Consider the following 22,985-nt stretch of genomic DNA (forward strand, 5'->3'; position numbering starts at 1 on the left):
ATCTCTTTGATAATCTGATGAAAATAATGGATCTACTTAATATGGAAATGCATCAATATCAATAAAAATAATTAAAAATACATTTAGTAAAAGAATTGCAAGAGTATTCACTGAAAACTATAAAACTACAATTTGAAGTGATGCTGTGCCATTTTCTGAGCCCAGGCTTATGAAATTGGCATCTTGGCTGGATATGGTGGGTCATGCCTGTTATCCCAGCACTTTGGGAGGCCTGGGAAGGAGGGCCACTTGAGCCCAGGAATTCAAGATCAGCCCAGGCAACATAGTGAAACCCCATCTCCACAGAAACAGCCAGACATGGTGGCACACACCTGTGGTCTCAGCTATTTGGGAGGCTCCCACTTGAGCCCGGGAGGTCAAGGCTACAATGAGCCATAATCATGCTGCTGTGCTCCAACCCGGGTGACAGAGCAAGACCATGTCTCAAAGAAAAAAGAAGAGAGAGAGAGAGAGGAGAGAGAGAGAGAGAGAAAAAGAAAGAAAGAAAGAAAGAAAGAAAGAAAGAAAGAAAGAAAGAAAGAAGAGAAAGAAAGAAAGAAAGAAGAAAGAAAGAAGAAAGAAGAAAGAAAGAAAGAAAGAGAGAGAGAGAGAGAGAGAGAGAGAGAGGGAGGGAGGAGGGAGGGAGGGAGGGAGGGACATCTTTCACTTCACTTGTCTTGCAATGTTTATTCTTAGAACTCAGCCACCACGCTGTGAAGAAACACAAGCTATCCCATAGAGCAGTTCACATGGAGAAGAGCTAAGCCCTGTCAGTTAGAGCCCCATTTGAGCTCCAGCTGATGGCCAGCCCAAACTCAACAGGCATCTGAGTGCTTCTTGAAAATGGCCCAGTTAAGCTGCCCCAGTTGATGACTTCTGAACAAAGATGAGTTGTCATAGTCACATCCTGACCCAGTTGCAGATTTGTGACCAAAATAAAGGACTGTTATTCTTTTAAGTCATTTTGGGATAGTTTGTCATGCAGTAATAGACAACTGAAACAAAATAAATGTTGACTGATATAAACTGAACTAAATAAAAGACACACCTTAATGCCAAAAGCTTTCAAGTAAAACATTTCTATTGGCTTTCGGCCCATCTCGGTTTCAACAAATGTTGGACTTCCCCAAACTTGGATGTGAATGGTTATCTGAAAATGATTCTTCTTTTGGCAAACAAAAGCTTCATCTGCTGGTGAAAAATTAAATCCTTTGTCTGTTACAACTCGATAGCCCACATCAGGTCTATGAAAAGAGAAACCAAGAAACCAGTTTTACAAATATTTTCTACATATTTATTTTCATTAACAATACTAGTTATATAAACATTTCAAGAAAATGTACTGTGAAAAGTGCCTTTTGCTATACTTAATCAATTGATTTCTTAAATTTTTAATGAGGAAATAAAAATAACATTTCAAAACACAGCTGGCTATTTCCCAGCTTTTTATTTTCTCACAAAAATGTACAATCTTTTTTTTTTTGAGATGGAGTCTTGCTCTGTCCCCTAAGCTGGAGTGCAGCAGCACCATCTTGGCTCACTGCAACCTCAGCCTCCCGAGTTCAAGCAATTCTCCTGCCTCAGCCTCCTGAGTCACTGGGACTACAGGTGTGCACCACCATGCCCAGCTAAGTTTTGTATTTTTAGCAGAGACAGGGTTTTGCCATGTTGGCCAGGCTGGGTTTCAAACTCCTGACCTCAATCGATCCCACCCGCCTCGGCATCCCAAAGTGCTAGGATTACAGGCGTGAGCACCCAGTTAGAAGTATAATTCTTGCCAAATGGAAGCATTATTTTTTCAGATTGCCTTTCCCCTTTGTGCTTTCTAGACTTTTAATTTGACTCCACAATACAATAGAAAAATGTAGGCTAGATGTTGAGAAGTCAACACATTACTTAGACTTGTGAAATATCTGGGGTAGAATTAATCTCTTTTCTCCTTTAGGAAAAAAAAAGTCTCAAAATTTCACCAGTAACACAGTATTTAAAAAGTAACTTAGATGAAAGAATATTCAGCCTATTGATGATCATATGAAAAAGCAGACTTAGCTTAGGAATAGCTTAGACTATGAATAGCTCTGAAATCAAATCAACCAGAGCCAGTTACACAATCGATTGGAAACCTGTTTTCACTAGAGTATGGTCATTTCCTTTTTATTCTCCCAACTTGGTAAAAGCACTGAAAACCTACCAAGGTGGTTACTTCTGCAGAAAGAAATGGGATCGTGGCAGGGTGGCTAATCAAATTTTTGCTTTATTGGTTTTATCATTGCTATTTCCAATAGCAATGCTTCGTGTATATAAATTGAGCATTCCAAATCTGAAAATCCCAAATCTGAAGTGCTCCAAGATCCTAAACTTTTTTTTTTTTTTTGAGACAGAGTCTTGCTCTGTCGCCCAGGCTGGAGTGCAGCGGCATGATCTCAGCTCACTGCAACCTCCGCCTCCTGGGTTCAAGCAATTCTCCCTGCCTCAGTCTACTGAGTAGCTGGGATTACAGGCTCCAGCCACCATGCCTGACCAATGTTTGTATTTTTTTAGTAGAGATGGGGTTTCGCCATGTTGGCCAGACTGGTCTTGAACTCCTGACCTCAGGTGATCTGCCCGCCTCGGCCTCCCAGAGTGCTGGGATTACAGGCGTGAGCCACTGCACCCAGCCGATCCAAAACTTTTTGAACACTAACATGATGCTCAAAAGAAATGCTCACTGGAGCATTTCAGATTTCAGATTTTTGGATTAGGGTAAGTATAACACAATCTTCCAAAATCCAAAAAAGTTCCCAAATCAGAAATACTTCTGATCTCCAACATTTCAGATAAGGAATACTCAAACTGTAGTAGGTTTAATAAAATAATTCTAAAATGTTAATAAAAAGAAAACATATTAAATGCATAACATTATCAAATAGAGAATATAAAAGTTGAAAACTTCTTTGGTGAATTCTTCCCATGCATGATGAAAATATGCAGCAAGATTTTTAATTCATCAAGCTTCCTAAATGCGGGTTTCTTCTCAAGAAAGAAGCTCTCCACAAGCAGAGGAGGGCAGTACTCACTGCTGTACTACTGTACACATCTATGCATCCTGGGATCTCAGTTTGGATGGTTGCTATTATGATGAATAACACAGAGTTTCTAAATTTTCCTCTAATTCCAGAAACAGAAAAAATTAATGGGTCTCTTGGGAGAAGAGTGTTCATGTGCTTTGTATCTCCCCAATTGATTAAGTTATTGAGTCATTGATTACCCTGAAGAAGCCAGTCAGTCAAAGGCTTCACAATCACAGTGCCTGCCAGCAGCAAAAAGAAAATCCATTGAATGAAGAATTTGTTAAAGACTACACATCTTATGTCATCTGGAAACTTCTTATTGACTCAGGTTTCTGCTGATTTGTTCATCTAAAGGCTAGATGGATAGAACTATATAGATTTTACTACAGAGGGTAGTAAGAACTGTCTTGGTTGAGAATAAAAGGAGATTTTTGGTGATGTTTTATGCTTCACTGTCAAAAACTCTGAAAAAAAAGTACAGCTAAGATATGAGCGTTAGGCTGAAATTTAGGGCAGCAGTAATCAGAAATGGAATCAATCAATAAGAATTATACTGTTGATGATTATTCTGAACCTTAAACACCAATCTCTGATTATAGAAATCTGCTTACCTAAGAATAGCAATTCTGCTTTTGATATCAAAAGTTAAGTATAAAGTCAATTAAACTAGTTTTTTAAAAGTTCTTTGATAGCATTGAAACATTATTCAGAAAAAAAATTGATAAAATTTTAATGCCCTAACTGTACTGTTTTTAGGTAACTTAAGAAAATGATATTTTTGTAACAAATTAGACCTAACCATATAAGAAAAGATGGGTGTTTTTCTGTCTCATTGACATTAGTAGTGAAATTAGGAAGGCCTGAATTCTAATCTGGGTAAATATTGCCTTCCTTTTTTGCTTAGGAAAAGTGAATTGTGGCTAAATACTCAACATAAATCGGCCTCAATACTTTTGAGTTGATACCATCTGTGTTCTCCTTTCTTTCCATATCCTCTGTGTTCTCCATTTTTTTCTAGATTATTGGAGCCAAGATAGGCTGTTCAAAAAAACTTAAAAATGTTTTCAAATAAGAAGAGAGATAACACTTACCTTGAAAACTTGATCAACTTGATGCATAGAGCCTGGGAAGCAGTTAAGTTTTAATTAAAACATTGAGCCTGAATGTGACAGTTTCATACCTTGGTGCTCATATTTCATATACAACATGGAGTATTCCCCAAGAGATAATCTAATGAAGGCCAAGCCTCAAAGCCAAAACCCATTGACCTCTCATTTCTTTTTCTAATTGCACAGTAGAAAAGACACAAAGTCATGACATTTCAATGATACAATGAGCAATGAGCTTCCATTAGCTTATTAAACATACCAACTCCCAAAGTCTGTTTAACTCCCTAGATTTTGTTTTAAGGAAAATATCTCTTCCTTCTAGTACATCCACCATAAAAGCCCTAGTGATAGTTTTACTGTATTTGAATTTGGAAAATTTTAAAAGGCACTCAAGTTATAGCCCAGTGAAAATTCTAGAAGATTTAGGTAGGTAAATTACATGCTAAGAAATAAAGAAGTTTAAAGGATGTTTAAGAGTAATAATATAGGAGTCCACATTTATTTCTTGAAACTATGTCATAAAAATTGGGTGAAGGTTTTCCACTTTTTTAGGATGTTTTGTATGATTTGACTTCAGACTCCTTACCATAAAGAAACCACCTACTGTGATTGCTGCAGGATATATTGTCAATGAACTTGGTAATATTCATTCACAGCATATATGTTGGGGGTGGTCATTGGCTCACAATTTAATGTGGCCCCCAGAAAATTATTTTATGGCATTATAAATTAACTGCAGGATTAAATGTTAGTGAGTTGGGGAATGTCTATATTCCAGTTTTTAGTTTGAACTGGGCATGTGATCCCAGAAAGATTCCTTCTTTCTCCATCATTTAGTGGTTAAATTATAATCAGATAGAACTATAAGTCTGGCTTTCTGAAGACCAGAAACCCATGTCCCAACTCTTTCTTTGTTAGGATGCAAAAAATGAGGAGTAAGATAGACACTTTCTCATTGACTTGCCCCACTTGACCAGAAGTGACCTCAAAGCTCCAGTGCTTGAACTCAGTACTGAGATTTGGCACTGTTTTTCTCCCCTCACTCTCCAGCCCACCCAATGCCACTTACAGTTTTTCATAATGACTGTTTAATAAGCTGTGCCAAGGAACACTATGGTATGGCTGCCACTTCAGAGCAGGGGAGCACTGGTCTGGAGGCATTCCGTGCTGTCCCTCACTGTCAGGGTCCTGGACTTCACAGCTGTGACTCCTACTTGTCACTGCAAAGAAACAGGTGGGTCAGAGCCTTCCTTCCAGGCTGTTTTTCCTAGACTCACAGCTAGCAGCACGAAGCTGATGAGTGGGCCATGTGTACGGCAAAGTGACCAGGGAAGTGTCGTGTGCTGGGGGTAGGGGGCGTGCTGCTGACCTCATTTTCTCATCTGTAAAAGGAGCAGCCTGGGGTCAGCAATGTCAATGGGTGGGGGGACTTGTTGGAAACTTTGTTCCTAATATCTATCTACCCTACATCCTGCATAGCTTCTCCTCACTTTCAGTCTGTGTGGTTGCAGTGAAGTCCACTCCCAGAGCCAGGAGGGTAGGTGACCCAGCTCAGTCAATCACAGTACAGCATTCAGTCCTTGCATCAGTAATTGCATCAGCGGTGGACATGTGGCCTATCCCAATTCAAGCAGAGTGGATCTCAGCACTTCAGGGATGCTCACTCTTCTCCATGAGGTTTGAACCTGCAAGATACATCGCCAGCAGCTGCTGGCACCATTTTGGGACATGAGGAAAAAGCCCATCTGGGAATGATGCCAGCACAGCAGAAGGCAGAGTTAAAAATGAAGGGCACCCAGTCCTCACAGTGTCATATGAGTTCTGGGACCCAATTCTAAACCTCGGGTTATAGGAGCCAGTGGTTCCCCTGATTCTGTTTTTTGCTTGTTTTGTTGTTGTTTTATTTTGCTTTTTTCACACAAGATAGTTTGAGGGTTTGTTGGGTTTTTTTTAAATTTTGGTTTGTTTTTGTTCACTGCAACCAATATATTTTAATTTTGGCAGGTCTTTCGTGGCTCCAAGATTCTGTGGTCCAACTAGTTTTTTGAACTTAGACCAGTTATTTATTCACTTGGAGTCTTACTTCCCTCAACTGCAAAACAGACATTAAAAACATGTATCCTGCCATCTTTACACATTACAGCATTACACAAGCAGAGAGAATGACATAATGGAAGTGAAAGCACTTTCAGAAGCTAGAACCAAGATAAAGTAACAGAGAAAATCTTGTTAGTGTGCAATATCAACTGTAGAAAACTGCCACTTTTCTATGTCAAAAATGGTCAAATAACAGCAATTTCACATGTGCAACCTCCTATTTTGCATAATCCTTGCAACTTGTCTTAATTTCAGTATGTCTCCTAAACCATATGGATTCAACCTCAGATAATTTTTATGTAAAATGGTATTGGTATGGCTGCTGTTCCCTTTTCTTTTCTTTTTTTTTTTTTTTTTTTTTTTTGAGACGGATTCTCGCTCTGTCGCCCAGGCTGGAGTGCAGTGGCGCGATCTCGGCTCACTGCAAGCTCCGCCTCCCGGGTTCAAGCCATTCTCCTGCCTCAGCCTCCCGAGTAGCTGGGACCACAGGCGCCCGCCACCACGCCTGGCTAGTTTTTTATATTTTTAGTAGAGACGTGGTTTCACCGTGTTAACCAGGATGGTCTCAATCTCCTGACCTGGTGATCCACCCACCTCAGCCTCCCAAAGTGCTGGGATTACAGGTGTGAGCCATCACGCCTGGCCTGCTGTCCTCTTTTCTTTTAACTCCTCTACCATCACTCATGCCTGACATCAGGAGGGAATGGGAAATAGTGGGTGTTTGTGAGAGCAGGTTCAGGCTCTCAGTAACAAGGTACAAATAGGATATTAGCTCCTACTGAATGTGTCCACCTAGCCCACAGCTTGGAGAATGCAAGAGAAAGGAGCTGGGTTGTTTTTTAATCTTCAGACTTTTCCTTTCTTTATACTTCCATTGAGGACTTCCTAAAATAAATAAATAGAGCTGCTTCAAGTTGCTTTTCATCCCAAATGTAAAAAAAAAAAATTTCTCTTGGGGTATTGCTATTAAATGTCACCTAAGCAAAATATGCATTTTTTGTTTTTATAAAACACCCATTTTAGAAAGATTTCTCAAAACCCTGAAAAACTTTTTTCCCAGCTACAAACACAGGAAGTGGACAATGCAAGGAGCTCTTCATGCTCTCACTCCTCCAAAAGCCACCCGGTCTAAAATATTTAAAAAAAATAAAAAGGAAAGAAACCCTTCTATGGTTATCCTGCTTACACCAAATTGAGAGAAAGAGAGAACGTAATTCTTTCTTTTTTGTCTTCCTGTCTCCTACAATGAAGAAAGGGTTGAGAGCCTGGAGTTTCGAATCAAGACAGATCTGGGTTTGAATCACAATTCTACACTTAAGGGCTGAGCAATCTTACAAAAATGATTTAAGCTCTCTGAGCTTCAGTTTTTCCATCTGCAAAATGGGAGTAATTATGTTACCTCTCAAGTTGTTGAAGGGGTTCAATGAGGCCATGACTGCAAAACGTAGAGCACAGTGTCTGCCACTGGGAAGAGTTTAAACAATGGTGCCTTCACTAGTGGCGCTGTCATTATCACTGTACTTGTTTCAACTTAGGTGGCTCAGAATTTCCTAAGAAGCTTTGGGAAATACTTCTGTTGTTGGCCTCCATGGTAGCTCTATCTAATGTGAAACGACTAACCCATGTGCCTGACTAAATACCGGCTAAATCATACCCTTTCCCACTCAAGCGTGGCAGCGAGGTCAGTGTTCCCAGGCATGCATCCAAAAGCCAGCTCGACTCCTGCAGACACTGATGGGGAGAGTGGACAGCAGCAGGGAGGATTGTCAAAGACAACAGCATTTCCTGCTCTTTGTCATCTAAACAGTAGGGGTATCAGAGCAGCCGCTCCAATAGGGGTGACACAGTTGTGGCTTCCCTGGGAGATGGCTATCAGAGGGGAAAAGCCTAGGGACCAGAAGCTGGGGTTACAGGCCCACACTGAAACCCAAGGCACACACCTGAGCCTAGTGCTAGAACTTATTCATATTAATATTACTAATGATGTCTCCTACATTGAGTGCTTTCTGCACCACAGGTGCTGTCCCAGACACTTTACATAGTATTCCATCAGCTCCTTAAACTGTCTCCCAGGTAAGAATCCTTTTGTTCCATAAACTTTCTTTTTGGAAGGACACTGTACATCAAGAAGAGTATACAGATCATGAGTACACAATTTTGTACTTTACAAAATGATCTAGTGGTATAGGATATTTTGAGCCCTCCAGGAGATACCTACATGCACCCATCAATAATTAGTCTCTCCTCCCCAAGACTGACCACTATCCTAAAATCTAACACCATAGCAGAGTTTATAGGAATGGAATACTATGATGTAATATATACTCTTATATGCGGAGCTGGCCTTTTTTTTTTTTTTTTAAGGGTCTTGCTCTGTCACCCAGGCTGGAGTGCAATGGCACAATCATAGCTCACTGTAGCTTCAACTTCCTGGGCTGAAGTTATCCTCCCACCTCAGCCTCCTGAGTTGGGACCACAGGTGTGTGCCACAACATCAGCTAATTTTTTTTTCTGTAGAGACAGGATCTTACTTTGTTTCCCAGGCTGGTCTCAAACTTCTGGGCTCAAGCAATCCACCCACCTCAGCCTCCCAAAGCGCTGAAATTGCAGGCATGAGCCCATGCCTGGCCTCATTGGCTTCTTTTGCCCAACAGTATATTTATGGGATTCATTCATTAGTGTTGCAAATGGCAGTCCTTTGCTCATTCTCATTGCCATATTGTACTCCATTGTATAAATAAACCACAATTTATCTTGCCGTTGATGGCCATTTGGTATCTTTTCGTTTTGTGGTTGTTGTAAGTAATGCTGCTCTAGACATTCTTATGCATGTCTTTTGGTGGGCATATGTACACATTCCTGCTAGTTATACTTCTAGGGGTGGAATCACCGGGTTGTAGGACATGCTTTAGTAGATACTGCCAAAAGTATTTCTAAAGTGGTTATGAGGTAAGGATTCTTAATCTCATTTAACAAATGTAGAAACTGACTTTCAAAGACCTGAAATAACTTGCCCAGTGTCACAGCTGTTAAGTGGAAGAGGTGAGATTCAAATCTTCCTCTTCACTTCATGCTAGATTAAGGTTCTCTTGAGAAAAATCTAACAGAAGTGAGAATGTAAAAGCAGCAAACTGCCTAAGTCCAGACCTTTTGGAGAAAACTAATAGCTTGCATTTGAATGCCTTTCAAAATATGTTTGCATAACTTATTTTAAAAAGTCTTAGAGATGGATAAAGTCAAAATTATTATTCCCATATCATAATCAAGAAAAATAAGGCTCTGGGAATCCCAGATTCCTGGAGAGACACGATAGGTCCATTTTCTGATGCTACAGTGTGAATTCAGCCAGTGCACCTCTGACTGTGGGCCACCGGCCATGACTCTAGGGCTGGAAAACCCTTTTGTATTTGAGGTTCAAAATAACAGAGGGTTGAAGTCTCTCAGGGAGGCCATGAACCCTTTTTTTATTTGGGGTTCAGACCAAGTAGGGCCAGGAACCAGCTGGTAGGAGCCTCCTTACCGGAACTTCCTCTCTAAGCAAAATTTTACATTTGCCCACACCAACCCAGTAATTCTACATTTTCAACCCTACAAATGAGGATCTTGGAACCCTTAGCCAAAGTGTACTACTTGGGAGGAGGTCACTAGAAAAGCTTTACTGATTGGTTCAGGACATCTCTGATCAAAAATTGGTGATCCTTCTGCCTGTAAGAATGGCGTAACCGCCTCCTTCCTCTAGCAATGTGCTGTCTCCCCAGGACCTTTGCAGAAACCTTGGCCCCTGCAACATCAAATAGGAATTATTGACTAGAAAACTTTTGCCAAAAATACAAACTGTAACAAGAATATGGCATTCAGATTAACTAAATGCTTTGTTTTGTATCTTTTTTTTTTCCTTTTTTCTTTTTTTTGGCCCTTGGAACCTGCTCATTTTCATTCTGAAACTGTTGTCCGGATTCAGTTATCTTTAGTCTGCTTTTCAGTGACCTGTGAATAGGATTTAAACAAGGAATATAGGATTTCCTATCTGCTGGAAATCCTAGCAATTTCCGTCACTCTTCCATGGTTGTTCTCTGAAGATGGTGAAGAATCAATGATCTTTCTGGGACAGGCAGCAGAAAACCATCACAGGATGGAGCTTAACTCTGGGATGGCCAGGACAATTTGAGCAGCAATCTGGTTTGAGGAGGAAATTCTTGGAAGGCTTGAGTGACTTGTCCTGTATCCCTTAGTGAGCTAGTGCATCTGCAGGAGAATGAACAGATGGTTCCCCCGTCTGGCTACGAATTTACTCAGCCTTTTATGTCTGAGAATCATTAAAAAAAAAAGCTACAGGCTAGATGTGGGGATCCCTGAAGAAATTAGGGTAGCATTGCATAGGAAGGTGGATGGAGAGCTCCAACTTATCCACAAATGGGACTTTAATTATCATTTTGTGTTTCTAAGGTTGGAAAAAAAATGGTGAGCAACTGCTGACCATGTTGGATGCATATAAAAAGAAAGCAGGCAGTTTGAGGTTTAGTTGATATGAGGGATGGATGCCCAGTGCAATTCTGAGACCGCACTCCCAGGAGATCGGTGGGACTTGACTGACAGGGTGACGTCATCATCCACAGAAGGCCTCCACAGCCCACGCTGGAGCTGACGCCAGAGGTCCCTCAGAGAATCAGCTCTTACCATGGGGCTGTCAAAGGCAAAGGCAGCAGCCCCAGCAAGAAAGACTGTGTTTTTTCCCACTCAGGTGAAGCCACGCACATCTCCTTTCTGGACAGTGTAAACCTCTAGAATTGGGGGACAGTGGTGGGATGGGGGGGACCCAAGAAGGAAATCTTCAACCTCTTGCCAAGCTGACAAACCGGGATAGAAGAAATGGGACTTGGTACGCTGAATTTGTTCACAATGGCCACATTTGAGTGTTCACAGTTGCTAATAGAACTGGGTTGAGGCCAGAAATGGTGGCTCATGCCTGCAATCCAAAGACTTTAGGAGGTTGAGGTGGGGGAATCACTTGAAGCCAGGAATTCGAGACCAGCCTGGGCAACTTAGTGAAACCCATCTTTACAAAAACAAATAAGAAAACAAACAAACAGAAACTGGCCTAGAGTGTTATCCTTTTCCGTTAGTATGTGCCATAGCATTTACTCCGAAAATTTTGAAGTTCAAGTCTTTAGACTTCAAAAGGCTCCTTTGTTAATCAGGTCTCTTGGCTCAAAACATGATGCATTACACGTTATATAAGACAAGAAAAAAAAAAAAAAAAAACAGGAAGACTGACCGCTTGGACATTAGATGACTCAGATGAAAGACTTCTAAAATGATTTTACAAAATTTCTAACATCCACTGGGAACTTGCCAGTTTGAAGTGAGTTTGAAGAAAAGTTCGGCTTTCCACCTCCCTGTTCTAGTGGAAAAACCCGGTAAGTCTTGCTTCTCAGAGTGCCTTCCATGAGCCAGCAGCATCACCATCACCTGGGCACTTGTTAGAAATGCACACCTCAGACCCTAGAGACTGAATCAGAGTCTGCATTTTACCAAGATCCTCACGCTATTTCTTGCACATTAAGGTTGAGAAGGATTGCAACAGTGCAGTGGGCACACCAGCAGGCTCTTGAAGGCACTGCCATATTGCACAGCTTCCACAGGCCTGGAGTCTGGATCCTCTAAGACACATTGTCCCTGAAATTGAAAGACTGGCATTTCCCCTGCACCTGAGAGAGAAAACAGCATCTCTTCCTGGGAGGACCTGTGTGACCCTGCCTGCATGAAAGGTACGTCAAGAGGAAAGAACCAAACTACCAGAGCCTCTCATTGCTCTTCTGTGAGAGGCAAACTTTTGTAGGGCTGCTCAAAGGCTGGTAAAAAGCCTTGATTTAATGCCCAAGGCTTTGATGGCATTGTCCTTGTCCCCGCCCCAGTTTGCTCACTTGGTCTGCAGTGGCAGGCCCACACTTGGCAGTCCCTGGAGTCCTCCAGTGCCTGCGTGCACTTTCTCTTCTTGGTTGGAGGCAATGAGGCTCTAAAATCAAGACACCAAAGTGAAGGTTAGGATTCTTCCTTCTGCTCCATGTTATATTAAATAAAATTAAATCTCCCAGGCTCTCTGCTTTCCTAAGTCTAATTCCAATTAGTTAAGGTTCCTTGAGCCCTACTAGGCTGAAACTCAGTTTCCCTTGATCAAGTGGATCTGAGAGTCACCAACCTGAAAGATAAGCTGACAATGTTTATAATGGCAGAGGACTCACTGAGACAGGAAAGATACAGACTTAAAATATAGGTTTACATTTTACACCCAACCATTTTTTTTCAGGTGGAGTTTTACCGCAATTTTTGATGGCCTTTACTCTTTTTGTCACCCTCTAGATCCAGAAGAGGAAATAAAAGAAAGAAAGGGGGAGAAGACAGAAGAAAAGAACATTAGTTAAGGCTTACTTAGCAGATATTTCTCGGAGAGCTCATTCACAATCCCCTTGGGTAGTCTAGCTGAGGTTGCATAAGCTAACAGTGTTTCCTCCATCATCCAGAACCTCACTGTATATTCCTGACATTTTAACTTTTGGTTGAATAAGTACCTTGGATTTAGAGGGTTTTTAATTAAAAGATTGTCTAAGCCAAAAACACTGGGACCTCGGGACGTCCTATATGCGTCTCAACACTGCCATCTCCTGGACAGGACGGCACTGTGCATTCTCTCTAGGTCCCTGCTAGAGGCAGGCTGCTCCGAGGCTTTCTGCAGAGGTCTTTGATAACTAAATATCTTTTTCTTTACCCAGGGTTGTGGCACAGAGGCTGCTGATGGTAAGAACAACCTATTCCCAGATGGGAGGACACGGATTGGTCCAGCGGGGTGGCAAGATGACTGGCGTTTGAGTGGCAGCTGTGAAAGTCTCCGTGGACTTGGCTGGAGTCGCCCATTCCAGAGGTGCTCTGCAGCGGGTGCATGGGCGGCATCGCAGGAGCAGCTGTGGGGTGGAGAAAAGGAGCTGGAGTTCTCCCATCTGTGGGCCTTAGGGTTCGGTAGCACGCACCTGAGGAGAGACACAAGCAAGAAGTGCCCCTTTCTCATCGCCCAGAGTCGAAGAAGAGCAACAGTGCAAGATGTTATGTGCTGAAGGCGGACTGCACTCACCTTTGACCTGCGGAGGAGAGCATGAGTCGGATGCAGAATAGGGCGGGGTGTCTGGGAGCTGGCATTGCCTGAAGATTAGAGACATGCATTGCATTTTTGTTTCACTCTAATCCATTATATTTTTTGTCACAAACAGGAGACAACCCTCAGTATACAGGCCCCACAGTGATGGTTCCTGGTGCTGGGCATGCGGGGTGAGGGGGTTGGGAAGTGAGGGCCCAGCAGACCATGCCCAGGGTCGTGTCCTGGTTAATAAGTGAGTGGACTTTGGGTCCCAGGTCTTCCACTTCCTAGCTGTGTATCCATGAACAACTATGTAACCTGTCCAGGCCTCCATTTCCTCATCTACATAATGGAAATAATCATTACATCTACCTCACAGCATTGTTGTGAGAATTAAATGAGATCGTGTACAAAAAGCCCATAACATAATGTCCCAAACATAGTGAGTGCCTAATAAAGTTTAATAGTATTGCTTCTTGTAAAGGACAAATATTTAAACTGACAGATATCCCAATGGCACTGATGGAATCTTTACAAATTACATGAATGTATTAAATTATCACATGTACCCCTAAATATATATATACACAATTATGTATCAATAAAATTTTCAAATAATTACTTCTTAATACTTCTATACCAGAAAAAAAAATGGTTGTACATACTGTTTGGGCCAAGGAAATGTAAATTGCTGTCCCCACAGCAATGATTTTCTATCTGGGCTCCAGGGGATCCCAAAGCTCTTGAAAGGAGCTCGGGGGTTTTATAACAAGAACACTTTAAATTGCTGGGGAGAACATAACCTTTTTCTGTTTTATATATTGAAGTGCAAGTAAATTTTTTTTTTTTTTGAGATGGAGTCTTGCTCTGTTACCCAGGCTGGAATGCAGTGGCATGATCTTGGTTCACTGCAACCTCCACCTCCTAGGTTCAAGCAATTCTCCTGACTCAGCCTCCCAAGTAGCTGGGATTACAGGCGCCTGCCACTACACCTGGTTAATTTTTGTATTTTTAGTAGAGACAGGGTTTCAACATGTTGGCCAGGCTGGTCTTGAACTCCTGATCTTAGGTGATCTGCCCATCTCAGCCTCCCAAAGTATAGGGATTACAGGCGTGAGCCACGGCACCCAGCCAGTAAAATTTTATTTTTAAAAAAATGGGTACTACCACTAAAGGAGTGTGAAAATCTCTGTTCCAAAAGACCTACAAGTTGTTTATAGCTCAGCATCTCTGTGATGCTCCATCATACATAAGCACCCCCAACCTCTACTTGATTCTCTTGCTTGGAGAGGAAGTTTCAAGTTTAGTATGTTGTTTAAAAGTCCAACATAATATGATGAAAAGCTTGCTTTTATCGTTTACCAGAAAAGTTGTTTTCTCCTCAAATTAGTTCTTCATAATTTATTCACTTTCTATTAATAAGGGAAGAGGGAACACACATCTACCCACTTCCAAAAATCCCACTCAAATAAATGTAAAGGAATAAAGAGACATACATACCAAAGCATATAGAGAATATGAGCAGAGACCCCAGCAGACCAAATTTTAATAACATGGCAGCAGACAGAAATAGACTAGATGGTAACTGAACTAGTAGAATGGAAAAAACGCAACCAAGACTGCCTGGAAATGGTAGAGGTAACAGAGGGAGCCAAGAAGTTTTCCAATCAAACAAAACTCAAAAAGCCCAGGACGCAGAGCTTCTGCATTCAGGGCTAAGGGTGGAGCTGAAAACAAAAGGATTGGTTGAACATTTGAACAAAAACAACTGGACCCTTACATCAGCTTCCACACTCTGTAAAGCTACCTCTGCAACAGCAATCCTCAACCTTTTTGGCACTAGAGACTGATTTCATGGAAGACATGGAGGTAGTGGGGGTGGGGGATGGTTTCGGGATGAAACTGCTCCACCTCAGATCATCAGGCGTTAGTTAGATTTTCATAAGGCGCATGCAATCTAGATCCCCCTCGCATATGCAGTTCACAACAGGGTTCCTGCTCCTAAGGGAATCTAATGCCGCTGCTGATCTGACAGGAGGCTAAGCCCAGGCAGGAATGCGAGTGCATCCCGGTTCCTAACAGGCCATGGACCCGTAGCAGTCCGCCGCCAGGGGTTGGAAAAACTGCTCTACAAAGAAATCAGAAAAATGCGGCCTAGCTTGGAGGGACAGAACAATCAGTGAACACTAACTCAGAAATGATCCAGGTACTGGATTAGCAGACAAGGATCTTCAAAGCAGCTACTATAAGAAGCTAAATGGAGCAGACAAGCACATGTAGAGTTTAAAATACACATTGTATTTTATATGCTTCCATGCTCAATGCATTTTAATACAGTTAGAGAAATTTTGCGCTTCTTTTCAGAGAATTTGAAGGGAGAATTAATGATAGCTACCTTCAAACTGGCCAAATTGTTAAAACAAGAGCAATGATTAAAAATAATCTCAATGTTAAAAATAATCAGTTATTTTTAAGTTTGAGATCAGCCTGGCCAGCATGGTGAAACCCCGTCTCTACTAAAGCACATGCTTGTGAAATAAATAAATAAAATCTCAGCAAAGAAATCAAAACTACAAATAAAAAAACTAAATCGAAATTCTAAGCTTAGAAAAATTCCAGAAATGAAAGTTTTAAAAAATTATTAGATGGTCTTAAAACAGAACTCAAAGATACATCAATAGACATCATCCCATCTAAACGAGAGGAAAAAAATGTCTTTTTTAAAACTTTAAAAAAGAGAGAGAAAAAGATTTATGAACCTGCAGAGAGGATGAAATAGAAAAAAAATTAAGATGTAACAGCCAAAATCTTCCAAATTTAGGAAAAGATATAAATGTATATAAAGATATATACATTATGTACATGTATTTACTTTATATATATACATTTATATCTTTAAGAAGCTCGGCAAAGTAAATACATCTACCGCATCAGAGTGAAGTAACTGTAAACAAAAATAAAGAGAAACTCTTAAAAGTAGCCAAAGAAAACCAGTACATTATGTGCAGGGTCATAGTGATTCAAATAATCACTGACTTATCAAAATCTCCAGAGGCCAGAAGACAGTAAAAAACATCTTTAAAGTGCTACAGAAAAACAAAACTGGTAAGCCCGAATTTGATATCCAATGAAAATAGTTTTCAAGAATGAAAGCAAAATAAAGATACTTTGAGATAAAAGAAAACTAAGTGAATTCGAGAATAGACATGTACAATAAGAAATGTTAAAGACACTTATTCTGGCTAAAGGGAAATGGTTCTAGATGGTTCTAAATGGTTCTAGATGGAAATTTGAAACTATGAAAAGGGATGAAGAGAATAAAAATGGTATATGTTTGAATGTAAATTATTTTTTATCTTAATTTTTAAACATACATCTGAAGCTGAACACAGTGGCTCATGCCTATAATCCCAGCACTTTGGGAGGTTGAAGGAGGAGAACTGCTTAAGACCAGGAGTTTAAGACTAGCCTGGACAACATGGCAAAACTCTGTTTCTACAAAAAACACTAAAATTAGTCGGGCGTGGTGGCATGCACCTGTGCTCCCAGCTACTCAGGAGGCTGAGGCTGAAGGATCACTTGCGCCCAGGAGTTTAAGGCTTGAGCGAGCCATGAGTTGCCACTGCTCCCCAGCCTGAGCAACAGGCTGAGACCCTAGTTCAAAAATAATAACAAAATAAAATACATTTGAGCGTTTAAAGCAAATTTTGTGAAGTTTATAATGCACATAGGTATAATACTTAGGACAACTATAGCATAGGGATGGCAGTCAGACATCAATGGAACTATGTTGTTGATGGTTCTATGTTTTATGTAAAGTGGTACAATATTAACTCATTAACTCTAAGTAAACTGTAAAAAGTTAAATAATGCAAAGAAGTAGAACTAAAGTCAACAGAAAAATTAAATTCTAAAATTATTCAAATAATACAAAATAAACCAAGAAAGGAGTTACAGAAGAATAAGAAACAGAAGAGGACAAAAAAAAAGAGAAGCAAATAATTAAATGTCAGACTTAACTACAGATATAGTCCTCCCTTATTCATGGTTTCACTTTCTAAGGTTTCAGTTACCCACAATCAACCTTGGTCTAAATATATTAAATGGAAAAATTCAGAAAAAAATAATGTATAAGTTTTAAATTGCACACCATTCTGAGTAATATGATGAAATCACACACCACGAATCATCCCTCTTTCCAGTCTATCCACACTGTATCCGCTACCCACCCATTGTCTTAGTAGCCTAAGACAGACAGATTGCCTGTCACGAAATCTCATTGCTTGTGTTCAAGTAACCTTTATTTTACTTGAATAATGGTTCCAAACACAAGACATGTAAAGTTGGCAATTTGGATATGCCCAAGAGAAGCCACAAAGTGCTTCCTTTAAGTGAACATTTGAACATTCTTGACATAGTAAGGAAAGAAAAAAAATTGTGTGCTGAGATTGCTAGAATCTACTGCAAGCTTGTCCAATCCGCCACCCATGGGCCACATGTAGCCCAGGATGGATGCAGCCCAACACAAATTTGTAAACTTTTAAAAAACGTTATAACAGAGAAAAGAAAAATTTAAAAAGAAAAAAAAAAGTTATGAGTTTTTTTGTGATTTTGTTGTTGTTGTTTAGCTCATCATCTATCATTAATCTTAGTGTATTTTACATGTGGCCAAAGACAATTTTTCTTCCAAAGTGGCCCAGGGAAGCCAAAAGATTGGACACCCCTGATCTACTGTAAGAATTAATCTTCTATTTATGAAACTGTAAAGAAAGAAAAAGAAATTTGTGCATAGCATATATAGGGTTTGGTACTATCCTCAGTTTCAGGCATCCAGTAGAGGTATTGCAACTTGTCCTCCATGAATAAGAGGGTCTATTGTACAATACTAATAATTACATTAGATGTTAAAAGATTAAACACTCCAATTAAAAGGCAGAAATTAGGCCAGGCATGGTACCTCACACCTATAATTCCAGTGGGAATTTGGGAATTCCACTATAATTCCCAATAATTTGGGAAGCTGAGGCAGGAGGATTGCTTGAGGTTTGGAATTCAAGACCAGTTTCAGCAACATAGTGAGACCCTGTCTCTGAAAAAAATGTAAAGACCAGGCACGGTGGCTCACGCCTGTAATCACAGCACTTTGGGAGGCCGAGGAGGGTGGATCACAAGATCAGGAGTTTGAGACCAGCCTGGCCAACATGGTGAAACCCATCTCTACTAAAAATACAAAAATTAGCCAGGCATGGTGGCACACACCTGTAATCTCAGCTACTCAGGAGGCTGAGGCAGGAAAATCACGTGACCTCAGGAGGCGAAGGTTGCAGTGAGCCAAGATCGTGCCATTGCACTCCAGCCTAGGCAACAGAGCGAGACTCCATCTCAAAAAAAAAAAAAAAAAAATTTAAAAATTTGCCAGGTGTGGTGGTGCACACCTATGGTCCCAGCTATTCAGGAGGGTGAGACAGTAGGATCACTTGAGCCCAGAAGTTTGAGGTTACAATGAGCTGTAATCATGCCACTGCACTTCAGCCTAGGTGACAAAGTGAGACCCTGTCCCTAAGGGGGAAAAAGGGCAGAAATTATTAGAATGGATTTTTAAAAAGCAACTCTTTGTTGCCTGCAAAAAAACTTTAAATATAAAGGCACAGATAAGTCAAAAGTTAAGCAAGAGAAAAATGTGTACAAGAAGGGTGAAGCAGTTTCAAGAATAATAGCTAAAACCGACTTCAAAATAAAGAGTACCACCACAGACAAAGAGACTCATTTCATAATAATAAAAGAGTCATTTATTAGGAAGGCATAGGAATCATGATTGTTCATGTACTTAATAACAGAGCTTCAAAATATACAAAGCAAAAATTAGTGAAACTAAAAGATGTAGACAATTGTACAATCACATAGCTAAACATTTTAACATTCCTCTTTCATTGATGATAGAACAAAATGGGGAGAACAAGTTGTTAGAACCAAAAAGTCACTAAAGACATACATAGATTGAGGAATTTATTTAAGAGGAAAATAACTGATTATTTTTAACATTGAGAAAAATTTTCAGCTGTTTTTAGAGAACTTGAGGGAATCAAAGCCAAACAAATTGTAAAAACAAGGCAATGATTCAAACAAAGCAAAAAAAAAAAAAAAATCATATGTGACACATCATGGTAACGTAAGCCCTGGATATTGAGATAACTTAAAATTTTAGACAACTTTATGATATTGGGAAGCTGAGTGTAGAAGTGAATGTACGATGTGATATAAGAAAATTAAATCTTCCCAGAAGATTATATTATGTTCTTCAAGTGTATACAGCAAGAAAGCAATATAAAAACATTATTTAGATATAGAGCAATAGAAATACCCAAAAGTTGGAAAGTGGCTGCCTCTAGGGGAGCGAATTTAAAGACAGGGGTAGAGCAGGGAGATTGCTGGTAATCTCCCATTATATGCTAGATACAGTATCATTTGACTTTTAAATTCTTCACATGTATCACTCTAGGTCTATAAATTAAATTTTGTAACCGACTCTGTGATCTCATAATTCCACATTTAAGGCTCTAGGCCATTGTTTAGTTAACCTTACACTACAGGCATCACTGAATTCAATAACGTAAATAAAAACTGAAAATCACAAGTAAATGATCAATCTACTCAAAAAAAATACAGCTTAGCATATTATAAACAGGAATGCAGTCTCCATCCAGCAGTCCCTTAAGGAAAACCAAAAGTCCCTATGTTGAGTGACAGGAATATGTGTCGGTGGTTTTAAGATGAAGATTTAAAAATATTAAATGCTGTCTTTACAGTGCCTTCCCCTTCCAAAATTCACCACAGCTACTCATTTATTTCATTGTATTTTATATGCTTCCATGCTCAATGCATTTTAATACAGTTAGAGAAATTTTGCGCTTCTTTTCAGAGAATTTGAAGGGAGAATTAATGATAGCTACCTTCAAACTGGCCAAATTGTTAAAACAAGAGCAATGATTAGCTCCTAGGAAAACACTTGTTTGATAATTTTTCTTCACTTCTTAGCCCCTCCTACTCACAGTCATCATGTCAAGAATCCCAGAAATGCACATCAGACTGTGTTTCAGTCTTTGTGCTCCAAACTTGTCTATTATACTAAAAGGATTTCCATAAAGCAGACAAACACCAGAGAGCAACAGACACTATGGGTCACACCTTGAGCGGCCAACTCTGTCTCTAGCTTCAGCAGGAAAGAGTTGTAAAACTCAAGAGATTCAGGAGGCCGAGGCGGGTGGATCACCTGAGGTCAGGAGTTCAAGACCAGTCTGGCCAACATGGCAAAACTCTGTCTCTACTAAAGATAAAAAAAAAAAAAAAAAAAAAAAAAAAATTAGCCAGATGTGCTCCTTGAACCCAGGAGGCAGAGGTTGCAGTGAGCGGAGATCTTGACAATGCCCTCCAGCCTGGGCGACAGAGTGAGACTCTGTCACACACACACACACACACACACACACAAAGGAAGAAAAATCAAGAGATTCTTAGCAGCTGATAAAAAATAGAATAATTTGCCTTCTAAACCCCTTCCTCTCAGACATACAACTTGTTTTTGTCTTTTGGAGGATAAGTGGAGAAACAGTCTCCCAGGGGTTGAATCTACATGAACCAAAAGAGGGTGTACAAAATAGACTTTGCCCTCCAGCTAGTTGAGGTGATACGTACATCCATGACAAACATGCTGCCCTCAATGCAGCCAGTATTTCTTTCATATTGCAACCAGGCTTGCTCAAGTCTTTACTGAGTGCCTACTGTGCTCATGACTCTGCCAGGCACTAGGCAAGACACATACATGGTGTGTCTTCATGTGACTATCTAGGTGGGATACTCACAATTGAGCCATCCAATCCTAGTTTTCTCCAATGAATCCCTTGGTGCCTTCACACAACACCAACCGCCCCTTCTCTAACGCTCCATTGCGCCTCACACTGAGCTCGGCTCAGCACAGTGCCCAGTACAGAGTTGGTGCTTAACAAATACAAGAGACTGCGTTAAACTACATATGACCATGAATATGCTGTATATATAAATCCATATATCAAGAGAGAGCCTTCCTGACCACCCAATCTAAAATGGTAGCCTCTCCTCCTTGCCTTACTCTTATTTGTCTTCATCTTACTGAGTGACTTTAGACGACTGGCCATTGTCTTTTTCTTCCCACCAGAGTGGCATGACAACAATGGTGTGTCATGGATGAGGGGATGGGAATTGCTTGCCCCAGGTGCAGGCAATAAGGAAATGCATTGTCTGTAGACGATTTGAAAACAGTACTAAGCCTACAAAAAGTCAGTCTGCTTTTTATTATCACCATGCATCACCAATTCTAAGAAAAATGCCTGGGTGCCCTGCCAGGGCAGACTGTTCCCCCCACAGTGCCCTTGGTCTGGCAGGGATTACATCTGTTTTGTTCACTGTTTTACCCCATGCTCCAACTATAAAAATGGTTGTTATTTTAAGTATTTCCTCCAATTTTTCATGTATATGATTTATCTTTTCGTATGAACTTTCACATTAAGAATATGTCTTCCTACTCTGTGTGTGTGTGCATGTGTGAGTGCATGTGTGTGTGCACGGGTGGGCATGTGTGGGTGCATATCTGTGTGTACGTGTGAGTACACGTGTGTATGCACATGTGAGTACGTGTGAGTGCACATGTGTGCATGTGCGTGCACTATGCAAGCGTGTGTGCGTGTGTAAGTGCATGTGTGTGCACGTGTGTGAGTGCACGTATTTGCATGTGTACTGTGTACTGTGCAAGTGTGTGTGTGAGTGCATGTGTGTGCATGCTGTGCATGTGTGTGTGCATGTGCACTCCATAGTGCTCCAGTGGGGAGACTGTGACAGGCACTCAATAAATACTTGATCAAGGTCAGTTAGGGTTTGTAGCCACCATCTAGAAGTTGATACAGGAAAGGGTTTTGGCAGAAATGTTGTCAATGAGTATGGTTGCCCAAGAAAATAATTTCATGATAGGGCAGCCAAAAACAAGACAAATAAGATGCCACTCCTCCCCTCCAGCTCTGTGCTGGCAGACTGCAATGATCTGACCCTTTCACACACCTCCTCTGCTGCTTTAGATGTAGAGATACTTTTTTGAGAACCCACCCTGAGCCAGGCACCATGCTAACCCTTTGCATGTGTGTCTCATTTAACCTCCACAACTCTAACATGAAAAGGCACCATCATTGTCCTTAATCCTCAAGCAATGAAACCGAGGCTTGGCCAGGCACGGTGGCTCACGCCTGTAATCCCAGCACTTTGGGGGGCCGAGGCAGGTGGATCACAAAGTCAGGAGTTTGAGATCAGCCTGGCCAGCATGGTGAAACCCCGTCTCTACTAAAAAAAATACAAAAGTTTAGCCGGGCATGGTGACACACACCTGTAATCCCAGCTACTTGAGAGGCTGAGGCAGGAGAATTGCTTGAACCCGGCAGGTGGAGGTTGCAGTGAGCCGAGATCGCGCCACTGCACTCCAGACTGGGCGACACAGAGAGACTTCGTCTCAAAAAAAAAAAAAAAAAAGAAGAAACCGAGGCTTGATGAGGTTAAACAATTCACTCGTGATTATTCATCTGA

The 22,985-nt window shown here is 40.8% G+C and overlaps 1 protein-coding gene across 2 annotated transcripts in view; it reads right to left on the reverse strand.

Annotated features, from left to right (window-relative positions):
• Positions 1-22,985, reverse strand: part of MYRFL (myelin regulatory factor like) — a 123,933-nt gene that overhangs the window by 67,260 nt on the left and 33,688 nt on the right. For both annotated transcript variants that reach the window (XM_033221282.1, XM_033221281.1), the window contains exons 3-7: positions 13,383-13,450; positions 13,023-13,281; positions 12,181-12,272; positions 5,229-5,379; positions 1,049-1,244 (exon numbers count right to left, since the gene is read on the reverse strand). In XM_033221282.1, the coding sequence (XP_033077173.1) occupies positions 1,049-1,244; positions 5,229-5,379; positions 12,181-12,272; positions 13,023-13,281; positions 13,383-13,450 (766 nt within the window). The remainder of the gene's footprint in view (positions 1-1,048; positions 1,245-5,228; positions 5,380-12,180; positions 12,273-13,022; positions 13,282-13,382; positions 13,451-22,985) is intronic.

The sequence above is a fragment of the Trachypithecus francoisi genome, unplaced genomic scaffold (assembly GCF_009764315.1).
Source record: "Trachypithecus francoisi isolate TF-2019V2 unplaced genomic scaffold, Tfra_2.0 Lachesis_group11, whole genome shotgun sequence".
NCBI classification, from domain to species: Eukaryota; Metazoa; Chordata; class Mammalia; order Primates; family Cercopithecidae; genus Trachypithecus; species Trachypithecus francoisi.